Here is a 16,228-nt window from a genome sequence, read left to right on the forward strand (position 1 = left end):
GGAACCGTGCGGCACATCGGTTCACTTACTGATTTATTTAGAAAAAAAAGAAAGCCACACGTGTAGATTAGATGTAATTTAGCTGGTCAATCTTCCTTATTACCTGAAGAATATAAACTGACTACGAGTTTCTACATTACGCCCAGTGTAGTCGCAGTTGAGACGCTGCTTTAGCATCTATTCAATGTCTTAATGCTCCAAAATATTCTCATACTGGGAGTTAAGTCATCCTTGCCTTAGCAGACGAGGAAATATCAACTGGAAGGCTCAGGTTTTTTTTTTTTTTAACAATAAACTATTTGCTGGTGAAGTCCTGTTCTTTTGTCTGGATTGTAGCCAAATTTGAGCAGAAAAAAAGGCCCTGATCTTCGTCATACCATTCATTCACTACTTCTTTTTTTTTTTTTTTTTTTTAAGTACAAACAACAACAAAGGCCACTTTTTTTGTGCAAAATTTTTATTTTCTCTCACCTCCTAAATGTCATCTGTGCATTACAGTGCAATCATTGAGGTAGTCCACTTGCCTTTTGGTTGAATTAAATTTGTTTCTATAGCAAATGTTGGTCTTGGCTGTTCTCAAACATACTCTGATTTTAATCCTGTGTTTAACCTGCTAACCAAGTCCCCAGTCTTCTGCAGCATAGCGTTAGTGTAAAACTATCCTGTCTGCGCTTGCTTTGAAGCAGGTCTGCACTTGCAAATGGCAGTCTGGCAGGACTGTTTTGGCACAAGTTTTCCTGACGGCAGTTTGCAGATTAGTAGCTCTGCAATAAAAAGACGCCGTTTCCAGAATACACTAGTTGTTGTTTAGAGAAACCTCCTTATTCCCATAGTTTGAGGCTCTTTTTATCTCAGTCTGGCCAATCATCCAGCGAACTCCCAGTGAAGCTGTGGGAAGAAAAGACAAAAAAAAAAAAAATCACCACAGGATTCAGAGAAGCTACAGCATTGTTTGAGTGAGTCACAAAGAAGTGCTGACAGGCTTTGAAATGGGACATTTTTATTTCCACAGTAAATTTGACTTTGAATGTGGTGCATATGCCCTTTAATTATCAAGTGTTTTTATTATGACAATTTAGTGACGTGGCTGAATACGTCACTTTGAAATGAGAAGCAATGTTGCACATTAACTGGCTCTTTTAAATAACTGATAACACCTAAGCCATCTCCTCCAAGTCTGTATCAAGGCCTCTTATTTATTGTGGAAACTGCAACATGCTCTTGAAAAACCCGTGCTGTTAGAGTGATTAATTCCATTTAACAGTGAAACCGGTGAAATAATAATAATAATAATAATAATAAAAAGAATCAGGTGGATGACTTGATATCTAACTTTGATATTTTAAGCACATGCCTGAATGCTGTTATGGACATGCTCCCAATACTGATGAATTAATAAAATAAAAGAGGGAGACTTACATTTGAGGTGTCAAATCTGCTGCTTTATGTAACATTTGGACAAAAAGGAGCTGGTTAAAGTGAGGGATGGGCCGTATTAAACCATATTATGGTGGCTTGACCTTGCCTGTGAATGGATGACACAAACCTGCAGAGCAGACAGCCACGGAAGCTACGATGGTAAATACTGATCCAGAGCTGATCAGCTGAGTGAGCAGCAGGCCTAGAGGGTACAGGAGCAGACAGGACCAGAATAGCCAGTTGATCAAGGACCATGGTCGACGAGGAGGACTCATTATGGGGCCCGGGAAGCGCCCAGTCTTTGCGTAGTGCTCTTGAAAGCTATCCTGTTAACAAATTAATGCAACGGCAGCTCAACACCAAAACCCACAACAGGGAAGCACGGCTAAAGTTGGTTCTTTTAAAGCCACGTGGCTGCTGTGTGTCTTAAAAAAAAAACCAGTAAGAGCTAAAATGGAACCAAGTGTGTACAAAGTTTAACATTCCCAAGTTCAGATTCAAGAGTTCAGTTATAAAGTGCATGGATTGAAAAGTAATTAAAAAGGTGGCATGGCAGTCAGCCAAAACCACAGATAAGCTCACCACACCTTCAAAACTGTGTATATAATAGGTCAATTTGTTAAATGACATTGACTCTATCTCTATAAAAAGGTCCGCGAGCCAAACTGTTCCTACCCTCAAAGTTAATTTTTACCACTAATGCCATTTGTGGTGAGCAATAAATATTTCCTCACACTAATCTTCCACTCAAGTGCAAAAGCTTCCAGCTTTTTAATATTGTTTGTGTTCTCTGCTGGAGCTGCTTTCTTTAAATTACACCAAAATCTTTATGTTTTCATGTGGAATTCAAATCCGAGATGATTCCAGATCCAGGTTTTGGCTGTCTGGGCACATCTGTAAGATCAGTGGCTGGATCAAAAAATTTCAAAGACACTGTTTACCAGTTCCTGCAGCACCAAAAATACCCCTACAAGAGGATGGAGCCACCCATTTATTTATAGTACTACTATTCAGTGTGAAACAGTGCATCAGCCTTCAGGGGGAAAAAAAAAAGAAGAGGCACTTATTTTAGGCTACATATCTAATCAGTATGGCTTCTATTTCAGTAATAAGAAACTGGGTGATTTAGTACCTCTACCTAATGCGTCTCTTTTGAAAATCATGCATCCATCAGAATATTTAAGACTCTCACCTTCTCCTGGTAAAGTTTGTGGAGCCACTCAGCACATTCCTTCTCATCTTCTGGGATCAACTCTAGAGGAATTCTCCTGCATGTCACAGAGATGAAGGTTACACCAGCACACAGGAAATGAAAAGCAACAAGTGTGTGAAACATCAGTTCCTACCTCACATACAAGTCTGCGTGATATTTTTTCCCGTTAAGAAGCCCCAGCAAAGTCGGCATTTCATTGTTTCTGAAGTTCAGCGTGGAATCGTAAACAGCCGCAGCTGCACAACACGGAACATGCGGCGGTTAGTCAGCGCCACCTTTCATTTGATTTGCAAATCCACCCCCCGCCCCATAAAACTGATCGGGTACTTTCTGGTGGCCACATTTAAATACATAGACAAAGACAAACTCACCCGTCCCTCTGAGGCTCTGAACTGTTACCCAGAATCCTTTGGTTCTGGGCAAAAGATGATACTTTAGTTTGGACAACCCTTTGCTTTCAGCCACCTGCATGCTGACCTGGTGCTTCTTTGGTGTGAAGCGTGTCCCTTCGCAATGAAGCAAGAACTTTTGCCAAAAAAGAAAAAAAAAAGTTGGGTGTTATATAGTTATATTATAATTATGGCCACAAAAATATCACTCTCACTTCTCTTGATTCTAAAATTACCACAGACTGAAACCCACCCAGAAGTTTTCTGGGTAATCCCGCAGTTTCTCAAGACTCTCATTCACCGTCCTTCGATCTTCCTCCCATTTCCTTTTGCAGAAAACTATCTCCAAGAAGTACCACATCCAGCCGATGATCGGTACATAAGCCAGCTGTTTTTTGGCTAACACTTTTGAGCTCTGGAAGTTGAGAACACATTGAAAGAACTGGAGGGAAGCATTGAATTGAGGGGTGGGTGAAGTTTTCTGGCTTACTTTCACTTACCCCAAGAACTCCAAATCTCTCACAGAAGGTCCAACCACACAGGAAGTCTATCTCAAAAGCGTGGTTGAGGACCACAATGGCATTCTCTTTTCCATACAGTGGATAACTCTTTGGGTCAGTGTAGAGTGTGCACTCTGTCCCAGACCACCACTCCAAGATAGCAACCATCTCTAAGGACAAAGACGCAAACAGGTACATGTGAGTAAAGGACACCTGGATTGCTTTTGTGAAATGATGCCATGCAGTACAGAGTTCTGGGAACTCGTGCAGCAGAGGGTTGTCATAACTTCACACCAACAGCACCACTGAAACCACTGAAACTAAAGGTTTCTTCTCCCAGAAGCAGAAGAAAAAACTTTTCTGCTTCTGGGAAACAGCCAGGTTGTAATGGTACAGCTAAGGTTATACATACGGCTGGAGATGCAGTAGGCCAGTCTGATGTTGATTCTGCGGGCCAGCTGCTTACTGACCAGCCACACAGGTAAAGTACAAAGCTGCAACAGGTTGATAATAAGGCCGCTGACCAGGAAGACATAGCAGATGATCAGGTGGCACAAGAACTGGGATTTTAGCAGCTGAAGAAGCCCCATGTTCTGTAAAAGTTCATAAGAAGACATTTAATTACATCAGGTAACAACAATAAAATAAAATCGTCTCATTTTTTGTTGGCTTCTGATTGCTTGTGACTCAAAGGTAGAGAAACTATGTCCAGTACTGTACTGTCCTAAAGTCTGGAACAACCTCTTTTTTTTTTCTTTTTTTTTTTGTTAATACTTTGCAAGTAGCCCGACCTTTTTATATTTGAAAAAGAAGCTTTGAGCAACAATTCACCAGGCTTTTCAGTCCTTGTACATGACCACTTTAAAAGAAGTGTTTTTGTTTTTCATTTTTTTGCTTGTCAAGCCACTAAAAAAAGGATCCAACTCTAGAACCAGTGCCGTGTCTCTCTGATTCAAGCAGCCTGTTGCAAACACACATAATTATAATTGTTCCCATTTCTTTTGTTGAGACTATGAAACATGTCAAATATAACACTGTTTGACAGGGATAAAAACAGTATCTTTGCACCATCAAGGAGGGGAAAAAAAGAATCAACAAACAAATGAGGAAACTGGACGAGTGTAGGACAAAAGAAGTAATGACAGGACTAAAAAACTATTTATAGCAAACAGTGACAGTACTTGAAAATTGTGTCTCTGAGAAATATTTAAAAAAACAAAAACAAAAGATAAATGACCAGACACAGGACCTGAGAGATGCATGTGGGCCTTCCTCAACTGACAACGATTTGAACCAAAAATGTCAAATCTGGTTTCATCACTCCATCAGGCCAGTTGCCATATTTCTTTCAGTCCAATCCACATTATAGTCCTTTTCTTCTCTCTTTTTGTCTCATATACTGTCATCCCATACATAGACACAAGATTCAGTATATTTCCCAACTGTTTCTTTCTAATAGTTCCTGTTTTTAAACGTTTGAAAAACAATAATAAAGAAAATAATATATACATTCTCCACCTTTGAGGCACAAGCAACCAGGATATAAAATACAAAGAAGCAAAATATGTTATATACTATTATTAATTTGTTCCACGCAAAGCCAGGCTGTGATCAAAACTGTTCTCAGAGTTTCTAAAACATGAATCGAGTCTGACATAAAGGATTTCTTTGAACGTTTTTACTCCCCCCCCCCTCTGAATAGTGTCTTTGAGATGCATTCCAGAGCCAAACAGCCAATCAGAGGGCAATTGTTTGCTGTTTGCTCCTAACAACACATGACCTTTTCAGGAACAGGGAAAACCATATCACCAATTATTCATAGTCAATCCCACAACGGCCTTCTCTGTGTTTACTGAGTTTTCCTTACGCAAACTGTTAGGTTAGCAGCTGTTTCAGAGCACAGAGAAACACGACTGGAAAATGACCAAACTGCTTAAACACAAAACCCATGTACACACCTGCAAACACGTGACACTTACCTTGATTCTGTATTAGTGCCCAGTGTTCCTGCCTCAGACACCTTTCTACCTTTCCAAACAGTGTAAATGAACAAATTTAAAAGACAACCAAACACCACTATCCCACTACACGTCCATGCCACCTCCAGTTCGCGATGTCCCTCGTCCTTCAGCTGTTAGTGCGCAGGCCTAGAACTATGCACCACCCGGCCATCTGGTGAAACGTCCTTCAGCATGAGGAACCACACCCATCCGCCTGCCAAACCTGGATCGCGGGATGAAGACATGTGTGAACCTGCGCCACCTTCGAGAAACTCTGCAGACAGCCTCGCGCGAAGATCGTCTACTCTTTGTTGGCCCAATCAAAACACAGGATTTTCTCTACATAATGAAGTGGAACATATGACTAATACAACGACAACAAATATGACGTTGTAATAATAGACTTTTTCTTCTCATATAGTTATTATGTCCGATATAATCTTTAAAAAACAAAATGTTTTTAACAGAAAGTTATACTATATCCCAACATTTCCTGGTGCGGTTACACTCTTTTTTGTTGTTGGTCTCACAAACTCGGGCTGAGTGAGACCTCTTCTTTTCCCTTCCAGCTCCGATGCCAAATTTGGTCACAGGAAAAGCGGGAAGCGCGTGGGAGGCATGGGCGGCGCAACGTTTTCGTCATACACGTGATAAATTCTTCTGAAACCCAAGAAACGTCGTAAGTCGCTTCCTTGTTTCGATTTGAGTGGGTAAGAGTAGTAACGACGGCCTCGTGTCTTTTAATGTAGCATTTAGCAGCACACAGAGTGGGCGTCCCTTGAATGTAATTGGCTGAAATCACTTTCGTTGCCACTAGCTAATGGAGTGCATGCGGCCAGCTCCCCCTGCTGGTAATGTAGTGTATGTACGTAGAAGAAAAATGTTTAAAGGAGCAATCGATCTCAAAATAAATGCAGTGAATACAAATCTGGACTCATTAACTGTTAAATTTAAGGGATTCCATTAGTTTTAGAAATTATTTATATCATTTAATTACAGGTCACAAAGGTAAAATATATATTTTTATGAACAAAACAAAACAACTGTTTAGAATGTATGTCAACAATGATGACAACATAATAAATACATTTTAATGACTTTAATTAAATATTATATTTTAGTAAATTTATTATCGTAAAGTAGCACATGTGGTTCTGGGTTTGCATTCAACTTTAACAGTTATTAAACTATATTGCAATTTATCTCCTTTTTTAAACTGCAAGTTATATCTGCAAAGTTAGACTTTGTCAGTGTCTGTTTTATCCAGTAAGATAAAGTTATCTCACTTTATTTTTCTGTTGCAAAATGAGACTGTCAGGCATACCAACATTGTACTTAAAACCTGCCATAAATTTTTCCTATCAGACGAAGTAAGTCTGCGATCAATCTGATATACATAGGCAGTTTAAGCTCAGGTTGGCTGCGACGGATTGGAGACCTGTCCATGGTGAACCTTGCCCTGTCACCTGTGGCAGCAGGGCTCCAGCCCCCTTACAAAACTGAATTTGAGTAGAAGAAGAAAGTTTAACATCTTGTCCACACCTGCCTCAACTCCACCAGTCCACCCAACCACTACTGCTGCTCTGTCTCAGCTCTGCTCCTCTGCCTTAAACCAATTTGATTCAGCTGATATACTTTAGATTTCACTCTTTCACTCTGCTTCTATTAGTTCTCCAAACTCTGGACTCTCTGCTCAGTTCACCTACAGTTCCCCTGTTGCTCTGCACAGCACATAAATTTTTAGATTAAACTCAAAGCACTATTTGAGAATAAAGTCAAAATGTAGCAATTAAAGTTGTCGTTTTAAGTGAAACAACTGCCTCCAACAACTGCCACAGCTCCTGCACCCTCTACAAAATCCTTTGTGTAGATGAGTTAGTGAAACATCTTGTGATACAGTGTACATCCTCCTTAAATGGGTGTAACCATCAGTATCCTTGCATCTGTTGATTAGCTGGAATGTGGAAACGGCAAAAAGAATACGTCATACACGTACATACGTAATACCACTTGCTGACACCAGAGGGTAATAAAGATTCACTAAACACGACTCCATTAGAAAAGAAAAGTGTCTCAGGATAGATAGTCCTGTCATTCCCTATGGTATAAATACCAAATCTGTGTTCTATTTAATCTGCAAAAGTGTGATATGCCATCCTTAATGGACCCATCAAGCCAACAAACATATATTTCTTTTTTCTACTTTTTCTTTTGTAACCCAAAGCTTTGGTAAGAAGACTGATGGTGTTTTATGACAGTCCAATCTAGTGGGTTGATGAGGTGTTTCTGGCTCTCATTTTAAGGTCGTATAAGTTTAAACAAATATTAAAGTGGCTCAGGTAGTCCCTTATCGTCAAATGCTAAACACAAGCAGAGCAAAGGGGCTGTAGGGAAGTCTAGGATACGCAGGCCACTTTGTAACCACAGAAATTACGAGGCAAAGCATCTCAGAATCTTTGTCTGCACTACTACATATTTAAAATACTCCTAGGCAACAATTTTGAGAGATTTTTCCCACTTTCTTGAAATGCTTTTCTCAGGTTTCAACATAAGCAGCACATTGGACTAATTTCCAGTCATTTTGTGTTTCCATAAAAATCCTTCTTCCATATGTGTGTTAAACTCGGGTTTAAGCTCTGCAGAGAGAGTTTGAGAAAAAATCATTATGTTCGGTGAAGGTGAAACATGGCAGCGAAGTAAAAATAAACAAAACATATTTCTGAGTTTATGGGGACTTAATAACAGCACACTTCAACTAGTTATTTCACAGTGACAGACATTTTGGATGCCTCGGTCGAATCAAAATAAACTAAAATAACGGTTCACCCGTCTTAGCAGAAACACTGCAGGATAAAGCCAAATCAGCTTGCAAGAGGCGAATACATGAGAATCACTCTGCATTGGGGTGAAAACGTGCCTTGAAATTTGCTGCTAAACCAAAAAACGCTATCTATCAGAGTGCATCTCATCCAAAGTAGGCAGCCAGGAAGTGTGTATCTGTGTGAGAGTGTTGGTGTGTGTGTCTTCCCATTTCTCAGAAGAAAAGTGAACTGATATGTGGTTACTGGTTTTGAAGAAGTGATGCGGGGCTACCGAACCACAACAAGTTTGCCCATTCCAAGAGATGTCAGCTTTCATTCACTGAGTTATATGTTGCTGTAAAACGTTGCCCTCCTTTGGCCCCTTCTTGGTACATCAGGCAACTGGAGACCATACAAGAGCAATGTTGTGAGTTTGAGTGCAGCTCTTGACGTTTTTTGCATGACATCTCCTTTCTCTTATTTATTGCCCACTGTTAAATCAAGCAGAGAGGCTATAAAAATAATTTTTTAGGGGGAAAAAAAGCTTCCCTACAAGATTAAACCAAAGAGCAGATGTAATGAAGCTGGACTACATGCGTCTTTGACATGTGAGAAAGCTGGCCAACTTACCACAACACATCAACTTTAATCTTGAAAATCTCTGTTGTCACCCTATTAGGAATGCGGAATAATTTTTAAATAGCCTGCAACTTTATTTCCCCTTTTTATGTTTATTTGGGGAAACTAATTGATTACTCTCGAAAAAAATCAGACGCAGCTGAAATATTTCAGTCAAGAGTGAATCAGGTTGATGCAGCTGGCCAAAGCCAAAAGTTTGTAGCCAGGACGATCTTTACTTTTGGCAGCGTGGGGCGATTTGGATGCTGTATGCTGTATGAAGAATGCAGCGAGGATTAGGTGAAATCGCTGCGATTGTGTGATTTATGAACCGTTTTGCGTCAACAGGCTGTGACTGGCTTCGACAAATTGACGCTCATTCAACCACTTTGCGTAACTCTTTAAGGTAATAGTTCTATCAGCATATGTTTCTCATTCGTCCAGGGGTGTTGGGTCTTGGTATGAGAAACCGCTTCCTCCTTTTAATGCAGTGAATTTATTTATGATTGTGCGATGCGTGGCTTGGTAACTTGATGTGCACGTGATGGTACAAACTGCTTTGAAAGTCGAAGGAAAACAGTGTAGCGCTTTTCCGAGCACAGTAAACAGCTGCGTGACGAGTCAAAAGAGTTGCCCCGGCAAAACAATCATGAAAAACCTTGACTTGGAAAAAGCTGCGGACATTTAGTAAATAAGGTGCTAAATTTGATGAGCAGCTGTGGATGTCTACATGTTGGAATCTCATGAAAAAAGATAATGGGATCAGGTTTTCTAAATGAATGTTTTAAGCTCTTGAATATATAGAGGGGAAAAAATACAGTTCAGATAAAGTGACAACATAGCCTGAGGTCTAAGCCCTATTTGACACAGCGTATATGCACAGTAAGCCAGTAATGCGATCCTGATGCATGCAGTGTCAGTTTCTCAAGGGGCTTGGCTTCTAGCATGGGTCAAAGTAACTGTGGGCCCCACCTGACACATCCACACATCTGACTGTCAGTGAAACACTGGGAGGTTTTCTGGAGACACCTGTTCTGGTTCTCTCAGGGGTCCTGAAAAGAGTGCCAAAAAGATCGGTCGGAGGGAAGTTATTTGATGTAACGCCACTGAAGAGGGCTAAAATGCTGCGTAGTTATACAATTACATATCCTCTTTTTCAACTTCTACTCTTGCTTCCTCTGGCAGATTTGGGATTTGAATGTGCAGGAATGAGAAAGTGATTGAACACAAAATCACACGTGCAGAACTCTGGATGCTGGTTGGAGCGAGAGCAACAGTAATGCGCCCAAATGGAAATATGTGTTTCTGCTTCAGTAAGCAGTCAAGGATTTCTCTTTGTTGAAGGGATCAATATTGTGCAGGAAAAAAAAGAGACAACATGGAGATGCAGTATGTGCTTGTGGAATAAAATGGATGTTTCCAGGATTTTCCTGTCTCCAGCTTCCGATGGGTTTGAAACTAGTTTGCTCCAGTTACATTCAGTGGAAAGAGAAGTGTAGAGCTCGTGCTGCACTTTCTAAATATCATCTGCCTTTAAAGTGACACGAGGTGCTGTTTCATTTTTCTTTACTAAATTGTGTATCCACTGTTAATGCTTACTTTGCAGAATCAACATTTATACAGCATTTTATCCATCTTACTTGCAAATATGAATTTTTATAGATGAAACTAAAACGGAGCATTACACTGCTGCCTACGTATGGATAATTTTATAAACAGATATAAGAATACAGACTGTATTTAAAAGCCAATTTGGCCACCATGAAGCTAAGTGAAGTCTTATCTGGAACCCCAAGCTGACCATACCCATCTTTATTGTTCTTTTGTTTACTGTAAAGGGAGCATAACTTAAAAATGAACATGGTCTACTCAGTAAGACATGAAAATATTGATTTATGCCATGAATTTAGTAAGAAAGTGCTAAATGAAGTCATAGATCAGGGCATCTGCAAGGTTGTTCACCTATAGACCTTTATACAGTCACACTGCTTTTTGCAACCAGAGGAGTTCACCTTTGCAACATAAAAGCTATGCTCACAGTTTGATGATATGAAAATGGGATGGGACCGTGGTGCAGTGATTAGTGCTTATTAGAGGGCTCTGGGTTTGACTCCACCATCTGGGACCTTTCTTTCTGTAGTGCACATGTTCTACCTGTGCTTGCATGTATGCATGTTAGATTAAATGGGAATTCTAAACTGGCCATAGTTGTGATTTGTGAACTTCTCTGTTGGCTCCATGACAGGCTTGTGTACCCTACCTCTTGGTTCTATGATGATATGACAGCTGGGATAGGCTCCAGCCTCCTCCCAGTAGGACATGCCCATAACATCTCACCTGGGAGGAGATACCCAGGAGCCACCCTAATTAAATGCCCCAACAATTTCAGTTTACTTCTTGGTGGAGGAGCTGCGGCAGTCCCTCCAAAATTGAGCTTCTCACCGAGTTTCTAAAGCTGAGTCCAGACACCTTTGTTTCTTTTTGGATATAGGGGTTTATCCAAAATCTAATTCATTTGGTCATTACCCAAAGCTTGTGACTTTAGATGTTTTTATTCTCAGCTCTCTCTTCACCACATCAGAGTGGTAGAGTGTCAACATCAGATGCTGCACCAGTCTGTTGATCTAATCTCCCGCTCCCCTATACCCTCACTTGTGAACAAGTCCCCAAGGTACCTAAACTGCTCCACTTGACTCAAAGTGGGCATTCCACCCTTTTACTGCGGAGAACTTTGCCCTCTGACTTGAAGGCGCTAATACTCATTCTCACCAATTCTCACTTGGCTGCAAAACCCTGCAGTGCTGGAGGCCACCAGCTGATGAAGCCAATAGAACCACATTATCTGTAAAAGGCAGATATGAGATTCTGAGGCCACCAAAGTGGAAGCCTGGCAACAGAGGGCATTGCTGTCAAACATTGCTGTCAAACACAGAAACCGGGTATGAGTCCGACTTATTGCCAGCAATGCAGACAAAGCTGTTGTTGTGGTTGTACAGAGACCCAATGGCACATGACAACAACACACCCTGAGAGGCCAAATGCTTTTTTAGTCCACAAAACATAAAAAAAAAACCATCTATTGTCCTCTCATATTATTAAAGTATTTTTTCACTTTATTCTTTGATGCCTTGTTATTGCAAAAATATCAGGATACACTATAAAGGGCACACTTCATAAAGGGCCTTTTCAAATAAGGGAACTACACTCAACAAAAATATAAACGCAACACCGTTGTTACTGCTCCCATTCCCCATGGGATGGACGTAGAAACCTAAAATTCATTCCAGATACACAATATAACCATCCCTCCCAAACAGTGGTCACAAATCAGTCCAAATGTGTGGTAGTGGGCACATCTGCTATATTGCTATATTGAGATAATCCATCCCACCTCACAGGTGTGCCAAATCAGGATGCTGATCTGACATCATGAGTAGTGCACAGGTGTACATCAGACTGCCCACAACAAAAGGCCACCGTGGAATGTGCAGTTTTTTGCGCTATTGGGGGTCTGGGGACCCAGAACCGGTCAGTATCTGGTGTGACCACCATTTGCCTCATGCAGTGCAACACATCGTTGCATGGAGTCTATCAGATTGTCAATTGTGGCCTGTGGAATGTTGGTCCACTCCACTTCAATGGCTGTGCGAGGTTGTTGGATATTCGTGGGAACTGGTACACGCTGTCGTATACGCCGGTCAAGCACATCCCGAACATGCTCAATGGGTGACATGTCCGGTGAGTATGCTGGCCATGCAAGAACTGGGACATTCTCAGCTGCCATCTGCCCTGAACAATGTGAACCATGATTCATCCGTGAAGCGCACACCTCTCCAACGTGCCAGACGCCATCGAATGTGAGCATTTGCCCACACAAGTCTGTTACGGCGACGAGCTGGAGTCAGGTCAAGACCCCGATGAGGACGACGGGCATGCAGTTGAGCGTCCCTGAGACGGTTTCTGACAGTTTGTGCAGAAATTGTTTGGTTGTGCAAACCAATTGTTCCAGCAGCTATCTGGGTGGCTGGTCTCAGACGATCTTGGAGGTGAACCTGCTGGATGTGGAGGTCCTGGGCTGGTGTGGTTACACGAGGTCTGCGGTTGTGAGGCCGGTTGGATGTGCTGCCATATTCTCTGAAACGCCTGTGGAGACGGCTTATGGTTGAGAAATGAACATTCAATGCACGGGCGACAGATCTGGTTGACATTCCTGCTGTCAGCATGCCAATTGCACGCTCCCTCATTGCTTGTGGCATCTGTGGCATTTTGCTGTGAGACAAAACTGCACATTCCAGGGTGGCCTTTTGTTGTGGGCAGTCTGAGGTACACCTGTGCACTACTCATGATGTCAGATCAGCATCCTGATGTGGCACACCTGTGAGGTGGGATGGATTATCTCAATATAGCAGATGTGCCCACTACCACACATTTGGACTGATTTGTGACCACTGTTTGGGAGGGATGGTTATATTGTGTATCTGGAATGAATTTTAGGTCTCTACGTCCATCCCATGGGGAATGGGAGCAGTAACAACGGTGTTGCGTTTATATTTTTGTTGAGTGTATTTGGCAAAATCCACACATGCCAACAGTGTGAAGAAGTAAATATTTGTGAAGCACATAATTTTCCCCCTTCGAAATGCCTATAATATGATAAGAATTTATAATCCATCCATCAATTTTCTTAACAGCTTATCCAATTCAGGGTTGCAAAGGGGCTGGAGCCTCTCCCAGCTGTCAATTTGTATTCCATCTTGTGTATTTAATTGACACAATGCACTTTAAAAACTGAATTGTTTGCCGAGACAATAATAAGATGTGTGTAACCCAGTTCCTAAAATCATCTCAAACAGAAAGAGAAGAAAAATTAAAACATTTAATGTTCATTGTTCTGTTCTTACTGTCCCGGTTAATGAAAGTGAAATGAGATCAAAATAATTATTTAAACATAGAAGGGATGCAGATTATATATGATATGCTCTGGTCAAACAAGGGTTAAGTTTCTCAGAGGGTTGATGAGCTCTGATGAGAGCCTATTGTTTTACTCCACTCCTCACATGTCAGCCAATCGGTGAAGCTCTAGGCAGCTCTTGTCCCTCCTTAGTACCAGCTCCCAAGTTTTCAGTCTCTTGCTTCTACAGCCGAACAGAGCAGACGGACTAAAACTTTTGTTATCGGTAAGCTGGAGAAATTAACCTCTAACGAGTTAAAAGAAATACCATCTAAACTGATATTTTTCACAAATTATGTATTTGCACTTGTTGTTGTCAAGGGCAGAGCGAAACCGGAGGGTTTACTGAGCTGTGGCTCCATGTAAATGCTGAGCATCCACTCGACGGCGGTAAGCTAAATGTGGCTAATCAGACACGTGATGTGCGGAGTGTGGGTACAGTTGTTGCATGTCTCTGAAACGCTGTTGTTATGCTAGTTAGATCGTTAACTAAGTCATTAACATGTGAAAAGCTGTAAATGGTTAAAGCAGCTAAAAATAACTTTATGAGAGATAATTGTAATCAGACTTTATCCTGCTTCCTGTTTAAATTTTGATGTCAATCAGTTGTTTTACAATACTCAGTATTGAACACTTGGAGGTAATTTTTAGTGTATTTCCACTTGTACTGGTAGGCCTATGGTACAAGCGGGATTAAGCACGTCTATTTTAATACTCCTATTTGTGGACTGAGTCCTTGTGTTTACGTATTATTGAAATTGATTATTTGCACTTTGTTCAATTTCTGATAAGCATTTGCATATTATTCCATTTCTTAAAAGGGGTAATATACTTATTTATTTGTGATTAGATATATATGTACAGTGAGTTTATTTTGATCGATGTAATTAATGTTTACAATGAAAGTGAATTATATGGTGACTATAATTCCTGAATGTTTAAAACCTTGTAGATAATCTTTAATGTTACTGCAGGTTACAAATAATTGAACCTTGATACTGTGAAATTTTGGATATTGATACTTTGACCTTTGAAACTTGATATTTTAATGTTGTACAACATGACTGAACTGATGATGATTGAATTGATGATAGCTGATCTGAATAGTAGTTACTGCACTGTGACACTACTTTAGTTTAATTTGTGAGAGTTATCCTTAAAGGGCACGTGACATATATTTGGCCATTGTTTATAGGTCAGGTTTTTATATGGGACGAATCCAAAGACCAGGTCAGCGATTCCAGAACCCAGAGTGTTCCAGTGTTCACTGGATGGCGAGCCAACCCAAGATCCTAGGAGACGATATACATGTACACGCACACTCATTTGCACATTGATGGACTACAATCCTCTACTGTACAAGTAGTACGGTAGGACAGACAATCACACACACACTCCTTGTCAGACGAATTCTATGGGCCCCACCGGTACCATTTGGACTTAAAAAAGACTAATTCTTTTACTTGTGCACAATTTTATTTAATTCTATTTTTTTTTTTTGCTACTTTGGGGGAAATTTTTATACTTGACATTCTGTTAAAACCTGTTGTAATACTGTGTTGTTTACAAATTTCTTTTACAAGGCTTAACATCACTAAAGTACTTTTAAAGCCACATAACTGTGTTTGTCTGGTTTCTCTGCCATTCGTGTACCAGAGCTCTAAGAGTCGTTCTCAGTCTTCTGACACTAGCCCAAATTGCTTATTACTTTGGTAATTATCCATCGGTACTTTATGTAACTCCACGTAAGTGCTACAAAAGTGGCGAGCCAGCCAGGAGCTCTTTGGTGCATGAATATCAGCAGTGAAACCTCCTTAAAGTGTGTATTGTCATTGAAACATCTTTTGCTATTGCCACAAGATGGATTTTGTATTGAGCTCAGGTATCAAAGTCCCCAATGCAGTAATTGTTAGTGGTACACTCAATTCATCGGATGATGAAGGGGTTCTTGACTTTTTGAAGCAGTATGGTACCTTTGGAGCCGTCCCAGTTGTAGATCCAAACTCAGAATTTTTCAAAAACCTGATCGTCGAGTACCGAAGTGGTAACGCCATTGATGCCTTAACTGATCTTTTGCCATACACATATGAAGTTGAAGGGAAGCCCGGTGTAAAATACCATGTAAGAGCTCTCTCCAGCGTTTACACTGCCAAGGTGGGTGGCAGTGCTACTAAGTCCTACTTAGATGAAATAAAGCAGGTGGCAAAACTGAGTGGCAAAAGTTTTGAAGAGGTACTGAAGTCGATGATGACAGAGATCAGTGAAATCATTGGGAGTTCAGAGACCGATGATGAATGTATGCTCTCCTCCATGCAAGTTGATGATCCAGACAGGGAG

At 40.8% G+C, this 16,228-nt stretch overlaps 1 protein-coding gene across 2 annotated transcripts; it reads right to left on the reverse strand.

Annotated features, from left to right (window-relative positions):
• Positions 1-447: 447 nt before the first annotated feature.
• On the reverse strand, positions 448-5,795 carry agpat4 (1-acylglycerol-3-phosphate O-acyltransferase 4 (lysophosphatidic acid acyltransferase, delta)). Of its 2 annotated transcripts, XM_085428396.1 has the most exons (10): positions 5,501-5,795; positions 3,934-4,114; positions 3,522-3,691; positions 3,275-3,436; positions 3,004-3,157; positions 2,766-2,868; positions 2,612-2,687; positions 1,547-1,745; positions 1,420-1,438; positions 448-888 (listed from the first exon to the last, which is right to left on the reverse strand). In XM_085428396.1, exons 2-10 carry the CDS (start codon positions 4,109-4,111, stop codon positions 852-854), a joined length of 1,098 nt encoding a protein of 365 aa, XP_085284522.1. In that variant the 5' UTR covers positions 4,112-4,114; positions 5,501-5,795; the 3' UTR covers positions 448-851. The 2 variants fall into 2 exon arrangements, with proteins under 2 accessions (XP_085284522.1, XP_085284521.1); XM_085428395.1 differs by lacking the exon at positions 1,420-1,438 and having other exon boundaries at positions 5,501-5,793.
• Between the last annotated feature and the right edge of the window lie 10,433 nt (positions 5,796-16,228).

The sequence above is a fragment of the Rhamphochromis longiceps genome, linkage group LG13, assembly GCF_057381845.1.
Source record: "Rhamphochromis longiceps isolate RC_006_pf linkage group LG13, R_longiceps_female_GT1.1, whole genome shotgun sequence".
In the NCBI taxonomy this organism is placed as follows: Eukaryota; Metazoa; Chordata; class Actinopteri; order Cichliformes; family Cichlidae; genus Rhamphochromis; species Rhamphochromis longiceps.